The sequence below is a fragment of the Oncorhynchus clarkii genome, unplaced genomic scaffold (genome assembly GCF_045791955.1).
Source record: "Oncorhynchus clarkii lewisi isolate Uvic-CL-2024 unplaced genomic scaffold, UVic_Ocla_1.0 unplaced_contig_803_pilon_pilon, whole genome shotgun sequence".
In the NCBI taxonomy this organism is placed as follows: Eukaryota; Metazoa; Chordata; class Actinopteri; order Salmoniformes; family Salmonidae; genus Oncorhynchus; species Oncorhynchus clarkii.
Window position 1 is genome coordinate 67,501 of NW_027258113.1, and position 17,567 is coordinate 85,067.

Below are 17,567 nucleotides of genomic sequence, written 5' to 3' on the forward strand. Positions count from 1 at the left end.
TAGTTCTGACCCAGTTTGACAGCAGGACAACATGATATGAGTTATCCTAGTTCTGACCCAGTTTGACAGCGGGACAATATGATATGAGTTATCCTAGTTCTGACCCAGTTTGACAGCAGGACAACATGATATGAGTTATCCTAGTTCTGACCCAGTTTGACAGCAGGACAACATGATATGAGTTATCCTGGTTCTGACCCAGTTTGACAGCAGGACAATATGATATGAGTTATCCTAGTTCTGACCCAGTTTGACAGCGGGGCAATATGATATGAGTTATCCTAGTTCTGACCCAGTTTGACAGCGGGACAATATGATATGAGTTATCCTAGTTCTGACCCAGTTTGACAGCAGGACAATATGATATGAGTTATCCTAGTTCTGACCCAGTTTGACAGAGGGACAACATGATATGAGTTATCCTGGATCTGACCTGGACATCTTGATCTGCCAGTAGCTCTTCAGGGTAACAGGGTTCCAGTTGATGGGTCCACTGTAGAGCGCCTCGTCCATCCCTCCTATTAGCAACTCTCCCCCTGGGTCCCTCGGCATCTTACTCCTGGAAGCAGAAGCAACCAAATTACAATGGGTAAATGGATCAATTCTGCTCCTCTAGATCAGTCAGGGAGAGTGGGATTAGTCGAGACACACTTGTCTCTAGGAAACCATAGACAAAATGCATAAAAACTGGATTAGAGTGTCTGTTTATTGACTAGATTAGAGTGTCTGTTTATTGACTAGATTAGAGTGTCTGTTTATTGACTAGATTAGAGTGTCTGTTTATTGACTAGATTAGAGTGTCTGTTTATTGACTAGATTAGAGTGTCTGTTTATTGACTAGATCAGATATACTCTGTGGTCCTGGGTAGTGTATTTACCATCATCATCATCAACATCATCAATAACAACATCATCATCATCATCAATTACAACATCATGATGGGTAGACAGTCAGATATACTCTGTGGTCCTGGGTAGTGTATTTACCATCATCATCATCATCATCAATAACAACATCATGATGGGTAGACAGTCAGATATACTCTGTGGTCCTGGGTAGTGTATTTACCATCATCATCATCATCAATAACAACATCATGATGGGTAGACAATCAGATATACTCTGTGGTCCTGGGTAGTGTATATGTGTTCTGTACCTACTTGCTGAGGTAGAAGGAGAAGATGGGTTGGTCCACAGACTTCTGGTTCATGATGCTGTCGAAAACGGGCGTCCCCAGTTCCTCAGCCAGGGAGGGGTACCCCAAGCCCAGCACCCCGTCAAACTTAGCCATGACAAAAACAAAACCTGGCTCGTACACCGACTCTCCGAACTCCTGGTTTTTCACCGTCAACGGGCCAATCTGGACAACCACAGGGACGTGTCAGGTGAATGAATGACTGTATATATGTCCTCCCACACCTGATAAACTAGTTAACGTTGGACAACCACAGGGACGTATCAGGTGGATGAATGACTGTATATATGTCCTCCCACACCTGATAAACTAGTTAACGTTGGACAACCACAGGGATGTGTCAGGTGAATGAATGACTGTATATATGTCCTCCCACACCTGATAAACTAGTTAACGTTGGACAACCACAGGGACGTGTCAGGTGAATGAATGACTGTATATATGTCCTCCCACACCTGATAAACTAGTTAACGTTGGACAACCACAGGGACATGTCAGGTGAATGAATGACTGTATATATGTCCTCCCACACCTGATAAACTAGTTAACGTTGGACAACCACAGGGACGTGTCAGGTGGATGAATGACTGTATATATGTCCTCCCACACCTGATAAACTAGTTAACGTTGGACAACCACAGGGACATGTCAGGTGAATGAATGACTGTATATATGTCCTCCCACACCTGATAAACTAGTTAACGTTGGACAACCACAGGGACGTGTCAGGTGGATGAATGACTGTATATATGTCCTCCCACACCTGATAAACTAGTTAACGTTGGACAACCACAGGGACGTGTCAGGTGAATGAATGACTGTATATATGTCCTCCCACACCTGATAAACTAGATAACGGTGCATTGTATACGTGATGCTGTCATACCAGCCAACGGCTCAATCCTTTCAAAACATTTACACCTTCTAAAGTAAACAAAGCATCAGGAAACAATGTTGCCCCCCACAAATGATGCAGCCCCCCCCCCCCCTCCTCTATTGCAAGACCCATCATTCACCCACGTTTAGTTAAAATAGTGCCAGTGCTGTTAGAGACATCGCATATGAGCCTAATGTATGAACGGAGACAGATCCACAGTCATCTCCCCGATTTCATCGTGGGGGACAATGATATATACCATCTAATGATATCATATGTGTTTACTACAATCCCCACTGGAAGCTGAGCTGACAGAAACGACACTGTAATTAATTTGGGAAAGTGGGCAGTACAGGGATAGGGGCTGGGAATATTGTGTCACCTTGAGGACTTCCCTGCCCATGATGCCCAGCATGTGTCCCTTGCCATAGTGGATGCCAAACATCCTGCCGTCGTGGGTGAACGTGCTGGACTCAAAGGCCTTGAACTTGCGGTGCATGCCTGGAGAGAGAGAGAGAGAGAGAGAGAAAGAGAGAAAGGGGGAGAGAGAGAGAGAGAGAGAGAGAGAGAGAGAGAGAGAAAGAGAGAAAGGGGGAGAGAGAGAGAGAGAGAGAGAGAGAGAGAGAGACAGAGAGACAGAGAGAGAGAGAGAAGGAGAGAGAGAGAGAGACAGAGAGGGAGAGAGAGGGAGAGAGAGAGAGAGAGAGAGAGAAGGAGAGAGAGAGAGAGACAGAGAGGGAGAGAGAGGGAGAGAGGAGGAGAGAGGGTGGAACACAGTGACCTATAGAGGCCAGTCTGCTCTTGTCTGTGTCACACAGTCAGCAGATAAACACTGACTCTAGATAAACAGGAATACATTAGTCTGTTTGGAACAGATTCTAGGTACATCTAGGTACATCTGTTTTATAGTGTGGTCCAGTACCAAAAAACAGATTGGATTAAGCACAGAAATACAAATGTCTGTTTACCCGTAAATACATGTCACATGACCATAATACATCTTGCTCTTTGGTACCATTCGGATAAACATGATTGTTGTAAAATAGTTATTTTGTCCCCTAGGTGTAGGTTCCGTTAATCCCCAGCTGTGTTCTAAAGTCTCACCACAGGCCTCTGAGACGCAGTAAGAGGATGGGACCCACAGGTCAGACGATCCCGTATCAAACACTACGGTGAAGTTCTGTTTCGGAGTACCCAGGCTGATCAGTCCATAGTACTGGGCCTGGACAATCACACACAGGGAACACATTGGCATTTGTCCATTCGTGTATTCTGAAATCTATACAGTGTGTTGATCAACTCTTCAGAAATGTAGAGGTCGGACTTCAACACAGTGACACGATAAAAGTACGATAACGTGTTTTGATGTTTTTCAATATACTGGACTGATGATTGTTTTTCTCTCTCCATATAATACACCAGATACCACAACAGAGTCCCTTGTTCTCTCTCCATATAATACACTAGATACCACAACAGAGTCCCTTGGTAGGGAACCAGCAGTTATTACACTTCCATTCAGTCCCACTTACATCCATGAAGTTGTAGAGCCTCTCGCTGCTCTTACCCAGCCTGAGAGAGGGGATACCAGGGGGGTAACACTGGGCGTACCTCCGGTTGAACACATCAGGCTGGTGGTCCCTCATGAAGTCCTCCAGGCGATTGGAGGCTCTCAGCTGGGTACGCACAGAGAGCATCTGACGCAGGGGGATCCTGGACCGAACACACTCAGGTTGGTGGCCATACTGAGGTAGTTTAGATACAGTACACTTGTAGAACTTTTTCATCCACCAGCAAGTCAGACTTTCGGCTGCTGAAGGTAATGTGTCCCCGGTTGAAAACCTCTTTCATTCCTCACTTACTTCTTATACTGATTCTAATCAGGGTCGGGACAGATGATATATTTTTGGGGTTAGGGGCCCCCTGGGAACGTGCCCGCTCTGTAATCCGAACCTGATTCTCAGGCATTACCATAAATATACAGGTAGGGCAAAAATATTATTTTCAAGTATCTTGAAAGGTTTTCAAACAAAGGACAAATGTTTAGGATCTGTCAGTTCTTACCTGATCAGCCCATGTGCAGTCCAGGAACAGCAGATCAGCGTCAACACAGTCCACCTCATCCTGACTGGTAGTGTCTGTCAGTGGCGGCTGTAGACACAACGGACTGGCTGCCGTTCAGCACTGAGAGGAAAGGGTAGGAGGTGAAAATGGGTGGATCTCATTTCCTTGATTCCTCACGTCCTCTCTTTATGCCTCCTCTGAATTCTCATTCAATGGATTTGGAGGTGAGGAGTCAGAGAAACGCAATTGATATTCTCCAATGGACTTCTGATCCCAGTAAGACCAGCCCTAACACAGCCCAGCATATCCCTCCAGGGGAAATGACAGTGAGACAGTAAAACTACGAGGATCTATGTGTTATGGATGTGTAACGTCCAGGATTGATTGATGCATTCTTGAATGTTTTCAAGTGGATATTGTACTTCCTTGATTCTGGGTATTTGAGATTGTTGGATTCCCAAATATACATAAAAACACCTCCCATATTAGTCTAAACATCTATCCGGATACTTTTAACAGACTCTCAGGTTGAGGTGACCGAGACCTGCTATTGGTGTTCACGTTAGGTAAATACCCGTGTTTACTAGAGATCAAAGAGTCAATCAGACGATAACCAAAAGCAGCTCGGGTAGTACAATGTGTACAGAAGAGATTTAGATGTCAAAGTCAAACGCGTGATCGTCTTCTTGTCATGGTGTTAATGTTAAAAATAGAGTCATGTTCTTAACATTATAGTACATCTATATCCTTCATATGTTATAGTACATTTGGGCTTCCGGGTGGCGCAGCGGTCTAAGGCATTGCATCTCAGTGCAATAGGTGAACACTACAGGCCCTGGTTGGAATCCAGGCTGTATCACATCTGGCCGTGATTGGGAGTCCCCATTGGGCGTCGCACAATTGACCCAGCGTCGTCCAGGTTTGGCCGCCATTGTAAATAATAGTTAGTTCTTAACTGACTTAGCTAGTTAAATAAAAACAATTATATATCCTTAACATGTTACATTGTCATCAATACAATTAATATGTTATAGTAAGTACATGTACAGTTGAAGTGGGAAGTTTACATACACTTAGGTTGGAGTCATTAAAACTTGTTTTTCAACCACTTGACATCATGTGTTGTCTGTTCACACTGCTTTGCTTTTATCTTGGCCAGGTCGCAGTTGTAAATGAGAACTTGTTATCATGCCTACCTGGTTAAATAAAGGTGAAATAAAAAAATCATGGGAAAATCTAAAGAAATCAGCCAAGACCTTAGAAAAATATTTGTAGACCTCCACAAGTCTGGTTCATCCTTGGGAGCAATTTCCAAATGCCTGAAGATACCACGCTCATCTGTACAAACAATAGTACACAAGTATAAACACCATGGGACCACGCAGCCGCCATACCGCTCAGGAAGGAGACGCGTTCTGTCTCCTAGAGATGAACGTACTTTGGTGCGAAAAGTGCAAATCACTCCCAGAACAACAGTAAAGGACCTTGTGAAGATGCTGGAGGAAACAGGTACAAAAGTATCTATATCCACAGTAAAATTAGTCCTATATTGACAAACTGAAAGGCCGCTCAGCAAGGAAGAAGCCACTGCTACAAAACCGCCATAGAAAAGCCAGATTACGGTTTGCAACTACACATGGAGACAAAGATCGTACTTTTTTGAGAAATGTCCTCTGGTCTGATGAAACAAAAATAGAACAGTTTGGCCATAATGACCATCGTTATGTTTGGAGGAAAAATGGGGAGGTTTGCAAGCAGAAGAACACCATCCCAACCGTGAAGCACGGGGGTGGCAGCATCATGTTGTGGGGGTGCTTTGCTGCAGGAGGGACTGGTGCACTTCACAAAATAGATGGCATCATGAGGGAAAATTATGTGGATATATGGAAGCAACATCAAGACATCAGTCGGAAAGTTAACGCTTGGTCGCAAATGGGTCTTCCAAATGGACAATGACCCCAAGCATACTTCCAAAGTTGTGGCAAAATGGCTTAAGGACAACAAAGTCAAGGTATTGGAGTGGCCATCACAAAGCCCTGACCTCAATCCTAAAGAACATTTGTGGGCAGAACTGAAAAATCGTGTGCGAGCAAGGAGACCTACAAACCTGACTCAGTAACACCAGCTCTGTCAGGAGAAATGGGCCAAAATTCACCCAACTTATTGTGGGAAGCTGGTGGAAGGCTATCCAAAACATTTGACCCAAGTTAAATTTAAAGGCAATGCTACCACATACTAATTGAATGTATGTGAACTTCTGACCCACTGGGAATGTAATTAAATAAATAAAAGCTGAAATAAATCATTCTTGCTACTATTATTCTTACATTTCACATTATTAAAATAAGGTGGTGATCCTAACTGACCTAAAACAGGGAATTTTTACTAGGATTAAATATCAGGAATTGTGAAAAACTGAGTTTAAATGTATTTGGCTAAGGTGTATGTAAACTTCCAACTTCAACTGTATATCCTTAAAAAGTACATAAATATTCTTCATATGTTATAGTAGTACATCAACACAATTAATATGTTACAGTCCATCTATATCCTGAATATAAATGTTAAGTCTAAATACACATTTCAAACTAAGGTTCTCAAGGCATAAAACATTCCAGACATGGATTCAGAGTGACTTTTTTATTTATTATTATTTCAGTAAACAAACAAACAAACACACATGTCCATACAGCCATCTGCATGAGATGTCAAGTGCGTTGACAGTCTGGCCTCTGCGGTGGTTTGTAACACACCCCGACAGACTAAAAGGAGCATTTAGACTAACCAAAAGAGACTGAAGCTGTGATTTTGGGACAACGGTACAGAACACATCAGGGTTTTTTATTTCAAAGTGACGTATGGTACACAGCCCTGGACAGGAGTATCATAAATACGGGCTTTGTCTGTTCCCCTTCCCCTACCAGCAACTCCTGTTCCCCTCTCTCCTCTTCCTCCCCCCCCCCCCCCCCCCCTCTTCCTCCTGGTGGTATTAACAGGGGTGATGGTCTGGTACTCGCTTCCTACAAGGGGAAAGAGGGAGGAATCAGTAAAAAGGAGAATTACTACGTTTTACAGGAAGGAAAACAACCTACTCACCATTTCAGAGCAGTAACCAAATGATCAACTTACAACATGAGAACAACTGCACTTGCAAAACATGTTTTTGACTGTCTACTGCAAAGCAGTTTGGGAAAACAAGGATTCTCTACTCTAGTCATGTGGTAGACTGCCATCTGTAGACTTGACCAATCAGAATGAACCAGGCATTGAGGATAGAAGCAGAATACAAGGAACATTCCGGCAGTGGAAGTCCCTGGACCCGTTATCCCTCCATAACAGACAGGAGAACAGGGAGACAGCGTGCATGCCAAGAATGGCGGTTTAAGTCAGGCATTTGACTGCACCTACAGCAAGGATTTCTGGGATATCTGGAACAAAAAAAGAGAGCTGCAGGGTGTGTGTGTGTGTCAGGGGTTGGTCCTCACCTGGGCGCAGCCTTGATGATGTTGTCGACGCGGAGGATCATCTCTGCAGCCTCGGCAGCAGACAGCAGAACCTGCCTCTTGACCTGGAAGCTCTCCGTCACCCCCATCTCTGACATGTCACCGATGGTACCCTGGTTCATATCTGAGGGACCCGGGAAGACACACACACAGGACAGGACATGAGCCTAAGTGTGATGCATCGGACTCACATACTCAAATCGGTATTAATTCATCTGGCCCCGTTCAAATAAAGTGACTACAAGAAAAAAAATAAAAAATAAAAGGTCACAGGTCAAAGGAAAGAGAATGCCAAAAGCCCGGTTTGAAACATCTAGGAGAGAGCGGAGGTGTCCTGAGACGGTACTCACTCAGACCCATGGTGGTTTTCCCCTCCTGGTGAGCAGCTCTCAGCTGGGCCACCAGATCGGCACTGTCGTAGCCGGCGTTGTCTGCGATGATGGTGGGCAGCATCCGAAGAGCTTTGGCGAAGGACTCCATGGCCACAGCCTCTTTGCCCGGTGTCCTGAGAGCCAGGTCTGTCACCACCTTGGCCATCAGCATCTCAGAGCAGCCTGGAGGGACAGCAGAGTGGGTGATTCTCACACTGGGTTCAGACAGTAGGGGTGGGGGGGGGGGGGGGCTGTTGGACTTTCGGCCTGTTATTTCCCCACAGTATCCATGTAGATGGGCAGTGTGTGTGTGTGTGTGTGTGTGTGTGTGTGTGTGTGTGTGTGTGTGTGTAGACCTCACCTCCTCCGTAGACGGTACGTGTCTCCTTGACGGTCTGAGCCAGGACACACAGGGCATCATGGAGAGACCTCTCGGCCTCGTCCAGGATCTGCTGTGTGGCTCCACGCAGCACCACGGTACACGCCTCACCTGGGAGAGGCAAAGATGGTCAGGACTTTACAATCCAGAGAAAATACGAGGAGGATAAATCCCTGACCATCAAGCCATTATCCTACTATAAACCTCAGAAGTATAACCCATGTCTAAGTCAGCCCGCCGTTGTATCAACACTGACCCATGGCCACTCCTGAGAAGTGGATCAGAGTGTCCTCGCCGATCATCACCTCCTCGATCAGCTTGCAGTGGCCCAACTTCACCAGCTCGGGGTGGTCGAAGGTGGACGTGATCTCTCCCCCCGTGACGAGAGCCAGGCGCTCCACTCCGGAGAAGTCCGCGTGTTCTATCGCCATGACGCCTGCCGCAGCAAACAGCTGCTCTGGGTAGTTGTAGATCAGCTGTCTGGTGATCAATCGTTATTGATTACTACATCACTCACGTCACTCACAACGCTGGAAAAACCCTTGATGAATAGGTGAACTTGTACTTAGTGTGTGTATGGTGTGTGTGTGTGTGGGGTGTGTGTGTGTGGGGTGTGTGTGTGTGTGGGGTGTGTGTGTGTGTGGGGTGTGTGTGGGGTGTGTGTGTGTGTGTGTGTGTGTGGTGTGTGTATGGTGTGTGTGGGGGGTGTGTGTGTGTGTGGGGTGTGTGTGTGTGGGGTGGGTGTGTGTGGGGTGGGTGTGTGTGTGGTGTGTGTGTGGGGTGTGTGTGTGTGTGTGTGGGGTGTGTGTGTGGGGTGTGTGTGTGGGTGGTGTGTGTGTGTGGGGTGTGTGGTGTGTGTGTGGGGTGTGTGTGTGTGGTGTGTGTGTGGGGTGTGTGTGTGTGGGGTGTGTGTGTGGTGTGTGTGTGGTGTGTGTGGTGTGTGGTGTGGTGTGTGTATGTACTTAGTACGTGTGTGGTGTGTGTGTGTGGTGTGTGTGTGTGTGTGTGTGTGTGTGTGTGTGTGTGGTGTGTGTACCTGTTGATGAAGCAGTTGATCCCGTGCTTGAGGATCCGCTCCACCTTCTCCTTCATCTTCTCTTTCTCAGCCATCTCTATCTCCGCCACCTTGGCCGTGGAGTCCACACGCACTCTGGAGCCGAAGATCTGACACAAGACCATACAGCTGCTTGGTTACAAACCGAAAAGGGAATTTTCACCCCAAAAAATTACAACACTTCTTTAAGAGGCCAATAGGAGACAGTAGGGAAGAATATCAGGGACGGATTTAAATCTGATTCACTCAGCTGGAATTAAAAAATAAAACATGCTGGAACAGGAGTTTACAGTTTACTTCCTGAATTGATAAAAGAATTGATGGTCTGTAACCCTGAGAGGATATAAAAGGTAAAACCTTGATCTTATCGGTGTCCATGCCAGTGTTGGAGATGAGGATGTTGACGTTCTCGAGCCTCTTGGGCTGGTTCACACCAATCTTCTTGTCCAGCAGAAAGCCTACCGAGACAACCAACACATGAAGCTACATTAAAACACCACACAGAGTAGATGTTAGAACAATCTGTCCTCTAACCAAGAGTGGTTTATTATAATTAATGTTCACACACACACACTGCTCAAAAAAATAAAAGGAACACTTAAACAACACAACGTAACTCCAAGTCAATCACACTTCTAGGGTGTTATTTTAGTGTTCCCTTTATTTTTTGGAGCAGTGTATATATATTACACACACTACACAGTCCACTAGTTTTGTGCACAGACGCAACATTGGCTGTAATGAAGGTCTCATGAAGCCAGTTTGCTGCGTCGACCTGATTTTCATGTAGGAGGTTATTAACCAGTAATAACAGCACAGTGTGAAGCTGCTACACCTTCTCAATCCTCCAAGAGCCCACAGCTCTGGGTCAGACCAGAGCTCTTTAGACCTCTTCATTAGGTCACACCGTAGCAAAGGTTTAGCAACGTGAAACCCCCCCCTCTGCGTTTCTTATTGGTCATCTTCAGGTAATCCCTCCCTGTTTGTCAGTTTTACTTCCGTTTAGTACCCCGATGAATATGACCCAGATGAGACCAACTGCCGTTTTCTGTCAGAGGAAGAGTATGCATCAGCCTTCCCAGTGGTCTCACCTTCGTCCAGGTAGGAGTCGATGAGGCTGCCGCCGAGCTTCTTGATGACGTGGATGGCCTCCAGGTTACCGGAGCTCTTCAGCCGGAGCACGGCCTCCACGGCCAGCTTGGCAAAGTGGTCCTTGTGGTGGGTCAGCAGCTTGGACGACAGGGTGGTGCGGGAGATGTTCAGGAGGTCCTCCTGGAACTTCACCTGGTCGTTACTGAGGGGGAGAATAAACAGGAGGAGGGAGAGAGAATAAACAGGAGGAGGAGGGAGAGAGAATAAACAGGAGGAGGAGGGAGAGAGAATAAACAGGAGGAGGAGGGAGAGAGAATAAACAGGAGGAGGAGGGAGAGAATAAACAGGAGGAGGAGGGAGAGAATAAACAGGAGGAGGAGGGAGAATAAACAGGAGGAGGGGGGAGAATAAACAGGAGGAGGGGGGAGAATAAACAGGAGGAGGGGGGAGAATAAACAGGAGGAGGGGGGAGAATAAACAGGAGGAGGGGGAGAATAAACAGGAGGAGGGGGAGAATAAACAGGAGGAGGGAGAGAATAAACAGGAGGAGGGGGAGAATAAACAGGAGGAGGGGGAGAATAAACAGGAGGAGGGGGAGAATAAACAGGAGGAGGGGAGAGGGAGAATAAACAGGAGGGGGGGAGAATAAACAGGAGGGGGGGGAGAATAAACAGGAGGAGAGGGAGAATAAACAGGAGGAGAGGGAGAATAAACAGGAGGGGGGGAGAATAAACAGGAGGAGAGGGAGAATAAACAGGAGGAGAGGGAGAATAAACAGGAGGAGGGGGAGAATAAACAGGAGGGGGGAGAATAAACAGGAGGGGGGAGAATAAACAGGAGGAGAGGGAGAATAAACAGGAGGAGAGGGAGAATAAACAGGAGGAGAGGGAGAATAAACAGGAGGAGAGGGAGAATAAACAGGAGGAGAGGGAGAATAAACAGGAGGAGAGGGAGAATAAACAGGAGGAGAGGGAGAATAAACAGGAGGAGAGGGAGAATAAACAGGAGGAGAGGGAGAATAAACAGGAGGAGAGGGAGAATAAACAGGAGGAGAGGGAGAATAAACAGGAGGAGAGGGAGAATAAACAGGAGGAGAGGGAGAATAAACAGGAGGAGGGAGAATAAACAGGAGGAGAGGGAGAATAAACAGGAGGAGAGGGAGAATAAACAGGAGGAGAGGGAGAATAAACAGGAGGAGAGGGAGAATAAACAGGAGGAGAGGGAGAATAAACAGGAGGAGGGTAGGATGGTATTTTTCACAGCGTAGCAATGTGTGTAGTCTTTCTTTATGGTTTTGGATGGGTGATTACTCATCTATGTAAGAACCTATTAAAAACTTAGAACATCTCATGACATTAGCTGAGTTGTGTGATAGAGACCTAGCAGTTAAACCTGACATCTAGAAATGCTTCATCATTGAAGGCCTACCCATGATCCACAGCAGCCTCCTTCAGAGCCTGGCGGGCTGCCTGGGTGGCCTTCCTCCAGCCAGAGATGATGATCTGAGGGTGGATCTTCTTGGCGATGAGGAGCTCAGCTTCCTAAAAGACAAGACACCAGGGTTGTGTTCATTTGGGAACACCGCAAAAAAAGAAAAATTGCAACAGGAAACAACAACAAAAAAAACAAGCATTTGTTATTGGATCGTTGATAACTTTAGGAAGTATTACCAAGACAACGCACTACAGCTGGTGTTGATAATGGTTTTACTCCCAGGAGTTAATCTCTTCACAACAGACTGTGATGTGAAATACAGTATTAGCTAGATGTGCTGAAGAGGGTGATTAAGGATTGTTAAGTAAATCATCCACTCTTACCCTGAGCAGCTCAGCAGCCAATACCGTGACAGAGGTGGTGCCGTCTCCAACCTCATCATCCTGGGTCTTGGACATGTCTGGAAGACAGAAGGTGTAAAGGATCAGAGAGGGTCTAGGACATGTCTGGAAGACAGAAGGACCAGAGAGGGTCTAGGACATGTCTGGAAGACAGAAGGACTAAAGGATCAGAGAGGGTCTAGGACATGTCTGGAAGACAGGAGGATCAGAGAGGGTCTAGGACATGTCTGGAAGACAGGAGGACTAAAGGATCAGAGAGGACAACAACAGTGTCCAGAAAGACAGCATAGCAGAGGGCCACTGCCTTGGGGAGCAGCATTATACCGTGTGCAGGCCTTTCATATCTCCCGACAACTACATAGTTCAACTGGTGAACACGACACTCACCAACCAGAGAAATACACAGCGCAGAGGACAAGAGGACGAAAAGTCAAAGTAATAATGATCAATGGAAGTAGTGTGTTTTATGTAATAGGGGATTAACGATCAATGGAAGTAGTGTTTTTTATGTAATGGGGATTAACGATCAATGGAAATAGTGTTTTTTATGTAATAGGGGATTAATGATCAATGGAAATAGTGTTTTTATGTAATAGGGGATTAATGATCAATGGAAATAGTGTTTTTATGTAATAGGGGATTAACGATCAATGGAAAGTGTTTTTTATGTAATAGGGGATTAATGATCACTGGGTCAGAGACATGGGAGGAATTTCAGTCCGGGACTCATAGCTACATGGCAAGTTCTCATTGGTCCAAATTGTTTATACATCGAACCTGAAATAGGATACTTGTTATTTAGCCATGGGCCCAGTTTCATTTCAGGGAATTATAATTCCTCAACCACAGGCTAGGGCTGGGTTATAAAGTACATCCTGTCCCCTTGTTCTGTGGGGAGAATCACAGGAGAGAATCACTGAGGACAGGGGAGAATCACAGGAGAGAATCACTGAGGACAGGGGAGAATCACAGGAGAGAATCCTCTTAGAGAATCACTGAGGACAGGAGAGAATTATCTTAGAGAATCACTGAGGACAGGGGAGAATCACAGGAGAGAATCACTGAGGACAGGGGAGAATAAACCCTATTCTCCTCCCCCTGATTTGCTTTGGGGTCCGTGTAATTGAAGAGTAACATCAACTGCTAACACTGGTGAACACCAAAACTCACCAACCAACACTTTGGCAGCGGGGTTGTCCACTCCGATGGCTTTGAGGATGGTGGCCCCATCATTGGTGACTGTAACAGTTCCCTCCCTGCCACCTCCGATAAGGATCTTGTCCTGCATGGTTGTTATTTATATATATTTTTAATTTAACCAGGTAGGCCAGTTGAGAACAAGTTCTCATTTACAACTGAGACCTGGCCAAGATAAAGCAACGCAGTGTGACAAAAACAACAGAGAGTTACACATAAACAAACGTACAGTCAATAACACAATAGAAACATCTATTTACAGTGTGTGCAAATGTAGTAAGATTTGGGAGGTAAGGCAATAAATAGGCCATAAAACAAAATACAATTTAGCATTAACACTGGATTGATAGATGTGCAGATGATGATGTGCAAGTAGAGATACTGAGGTGCAAAAGAGCAAAAATAAATAAATAACAATGGGGATGAGGTAGTTGGGTGGGCTATTTACAGATGGGCTGTGTACAGGTACAGTGATCGGTAAGCTGCTCTGACAGCTGATGCTTAAAGTTAGTGAGGGAGATATAAGTCTCCAGCTTGATGACTTTTGCAATACGTTCCAGTCACTGGCAGCAGAGAACTGGAAGGAAAGGCGGCCAAAGGGGGTGTTGGCTTTGGGGACGGACAGTCAATGTGAGTTTGAGCCATGCAAACTATACATTTGGTCTAGTTGAGTTTATCAAGTCATGCTATGCACTTAGGTTTTTTTGTTTGTTTTTTTGTTAGTATAATTGTTCATAATTGGTAATTTGGTATTGATAATTAATTGATGTCAGTGACAGACTTGCTGAGTGATGCATACCATTCCTTTTGGTCCCAAGGTACTCTTCACCAGATCTCCAATGGCGATGGCACCGATGAAGGACGACTGGAGGAAACCCAAAACATTAGTGTAGCAGGATATACCGGTAATACCACAGTACCAAAACATTAGTGTAGCAGGATATACCGGTAATACCACAGTACCAAAACATTAGTGTAGCAGGATATACCGGTAATACCACAGTACCAAAACATTAGTGTAGCAGGATATACCGGTAATATCACAGTACCAAAACATTAGTGTAGCAGGATATACCGGTAATATCACAGTACCAAAACATTAGTGTAGCACGATATACCGGTAATACCACAGTACCAAAACATTAGTGTAGCACGATATACCGGTAATACCACAGTACCAAAACATTAGTGTAGCACGATATACCGGTAATATCACAGTACCCAAAACATCAGTGTAGCACGATATACCGGTAATATCACAGTACCAAAACATTAGTGTAGCACGATATACCGGTAATATCACAGTACCAAAACATTAGTGTAGCACGATATACCAGTAATACCACAGTACCAAAAACGTTTTATGATACCAACATTTTAGAATACTTGAATAGCGTAGTACCGTTTCATATGATACTACCACATGTTTCAGCCCTACAACGGGCACCTGTTATGTTAATAAAGTCCGTTATTTATTTGATTTTTAAAACAGCCACTAGTCTCTTGTATGGGCTGGTTCAATAATGTCCACTTGACTTTCATGCACATATCAGGTGTGGGAGCTGCAGTCTGTCAGCTGCATCCTCTTCCAGCCATCACGCGGTTGAGAGGACGACGCGCGCGTCAGCGGTTGAGAGGACGACGCGCGCGTCAGCGGTTGAGAGGACGACGCGCGCGTCAGCGGTTGAGAGGACGACGCGCGCGTCAGCGGTTGAGAGAACGACGCGCGCGTTAGCGGTTGAGAGAACGACGCGCGCGTTAGCGGTTGAGAGAACGACGCGCGCGTTAGCGGTTGAGAGAATGATGCGCGTGTGTGTGTGTGAGTGTTTCTGAGAGGGAGGTTTCAGGCGGTGTTTTCTCCTTACTGCTACGATGACATCCAGATCATTATGCATGTAAATTCCTTCCTCCCATTCCTCCAATCAGATCACAGATGGGCCTTTGCCAATATGAGCAAATCAGTCGTTCTATGTCGTATTCTATTACACAGTGTGAAGTTACATTCTGTGTGTTGTTCTGAGTAGAGGTGTGAATATCAGTGTCATATTTTTATGTGTAGCACATGTGTATAATGTTTAGAATATGGGAACAAGAGTCGGAGGGAAGGGACGAACAGGACATTAGGCCACTGAAATGTTTTCCCTGTGGTATCGCGCGATACTTGGCCTGGTACCGTAAGTAAAACGTTGGTATCGTGACAACATTACAAAACATTGTTATAAATGAATGGTACCGTAGAAAAGCAACTATTAATGTAGTAGAATATAAAGGGAAAGGGGGATAATATACTAACATAACATAAAGTAAACATCACAGAGAACTCAGCTCACCAGACGGGCGGTCTCAGCTTTCTCCTCGTCGGCTCCTTGCCTGAAGATGTTCACTGGGGCCATGGATAGGGACGCCTGCAAGACAGGTTAGGATCTCAGACAACGCAATCTTGCCAGAGTCACACACCCGACGCAAGGCAAACTGGTGAATGCGTGTGTAAAAAGTAAAAATCTTTTGACAATCTCTATGATAATATATTAGGTCAAAGAAATAACCAGAATCATGGTAGTGTCAAGATGACGAACGTGTGTAAGAAGCCAAGGGCTGCTGATATAATTTGACAGCCGATGTGAATGATGCATTGAAATGTCTAGACTCATGCTTACATTTGTATCAAATCAACGACAAAAACATTGTGCCTTTATTATCAAACTCAAAACTGTACATCGCCGACCATACATGGTCATAGGTGGACTTATATGTATGAACAGCAGACGGTTGGTAGCATGGCGCTATAACAAGGACCAGTGGATGACTCCACCCACTGCTCCTAAGAAACCGCTAGAAGCTTTGTGGCCCAAACTAACTGCGTTTTGGCAAACGCTATAGCTAGCCATGTAGCCTTCCTAGTTGTGTCATTGTGCAAGAACATGACAACTTTGAAATTTGTCGTGTCATGCTACTATTAGATGGCCAAGCCCAACAATTAGTTAGCTAACTACAAATCTAGGGATACTGACGGGAGACAATGTAGCTTAGCTCGTTAGCTCAACCCCTTAGCAAGTTGCAAGTTTGTAATAAATAAAATACAAATAATAATTACGTCGCTTCTACTGCTACGTTCATTCAAAGTTTAATCCAGTTTCAGGTGAAAATGAATTGTTTCTACATCAGGCCTGATTTTTCTGTTGATCACATAATGCCATCCACATAAAATTACCACATGACGCTATTAGCTAACCGGCTACCGTAGCATGCTAGCTAACTAGTTGGCTGCGTCCAGGGCCCATGTGCTTCCTCAGTCAATGTTACACCCGTCAGATATAAAGAAATGAACAAAACCCATATTTATGCAAGATACTGCACGTTTAAGATAATGTTGTTTTTACTCAGTGTAGTTAACGATTACAATAATGTCGTTGAAATTAAATTGTTTATAAACGGAACAAAGAGGTTCGCTTACCATGATTTCTGTGAGTTGATAGCAGACGCCTTGCACGCACCGGGAAGGAACAAATAGGAGTGACGCAGCTACGTAAGGACACGCCAGAGCAAAGGTGCGCTCGATTTTGTAGCCCCGGGGGGCAGCGTTTGCACTTTTGGTACAATATCTCTCCTCTCTACTGATCCGGTATTTAGGATGAGCTAAATCAAATCCACCTAATTTAGAGAGTATTTTGCAGATTGTGCGAATTCACTGCACACCCCTCTCTTCTCTTCAAGCCAATGCAGAATAAATCATCTTAAATACGATTTTTTTATACAGTAACCTACTATACTCAGGGTATGAGTAATAAGAATTGATATGCAATAAACCAGTGAATAAGAGAACATTTAGACAAAATAAGCATAAACCTCATGTTTATACATAATGTACACAGTTAAATGTACCCCAAACAAAACACCACCGTCATTCAAACAATTTGACAATGTTTTTAATAGAAAATGTGATAACTAGGATTCATGTCCCCAGATGTGACGTTTTCTGCTTTCCTGTTTGCATTTTGT

General features: G+C 45.0%; 2 protein-coding genes and 1 non-coding gene across 3 annotated transcripts in view; all 3 read right to left on the reverse strand.

Moving 5' to 3' along the window:
- LOC139395703 (cathepsin D-like) overlaps positions 1-4,270 on the reverse strand; it is a 9,305-nt gene extending 5,035 nt beyond the window's left edge. The window contains exons 1-6 of the mRNA XM_071143045.1: positions 4,138-4,270; positions 3,606-3,786; positions 3,178-3,295; positions 2,456-2,574; positions 1,162-1,361; positions 434-559 (exon numbers count right to left, since the gene is read on the reverse strand). Coding sequence (XP_070999146.1) covers positions 434-559; positions 1,162-1,361; positions 2,456-2,574; positions 3,178-3,295; positions 3,606-3,786; positions 4,138-4,196 — 803 coding nt within the window. The 5' untranslated portion in view covers positions 4,197-4,270. The remainder of the gene's footprint in view (positions 1-433; positions 560-1,161; positions 1,362-2,455; positions 2,575-3,177; positions 3,296-3,605; positions 3,787-4,137) is intronic.
- Positions 4,271-6,762: 2,492 nt separating this feature from the next.
- On the reverse strand, positions 6,763-17,536 carry LOC139395701 (T-complex protein 1 subunit beta). The gene is made up of 14 exons (XM_071143040.1): positions 17,023-17,536; positions 15,899-15,973; positions 14,368-14,433; positions 13,542-13,653; positions 12,354-12,430; positions 11,965-12,077; positions 10,536-10,738; positions 9,802-9,902; positions 9,427-9,554; positions 8,647-8,870; positions 8,373-8,501; positions 7,991-8,194; positions 7,623-7,764; positions 6,763-7,157 (listed from the first exon to the last, which is right to left on the reverse strand). Exons 1-14 carry the CDS (start codon positions 17,023-17,025, stop codon positions 7,127-7,129), a joined length of 1,608 nt encoding a protein of 535 aa, XP_070999141.1. The 5' UTR covers positions 17,026-17,536; the 3' UTR covers positions 6,763-7,126.
- LOC139395708 (small nucleolar RNA SNORA47) lies at positions 10,153-10,294 on the reverse strand. Its single transcript, XR_011630574.1, has one exon. It is a non-coding gene; the product is annotated as a small nucleolar RNA SNORA47 (small nucleolar RNA).
- Positions 17,537-17,567: the final 31 nt, after the last annotated feature.

Excerpts from the sequence above, each read along its gene's own strand:
- LOC139395701 (XM_071143040.1), bottom strand. Across the intron at positions 14,434-15,898 it reads AAGCTGAGACCGCCCGTCTG|TCGTCCTTCATCGGTGCCAT; the intron begins GTGAGCTGAGTT and ends GGTTTCCTCCAG. Across the intron at positions 13,654-14,367 it reads CCTTGGGACCAAAAGGAATG|GACAAGATCCTTATCGGAGG; the intron begins GTATGCATCACT and ends ACAACCATGCAG.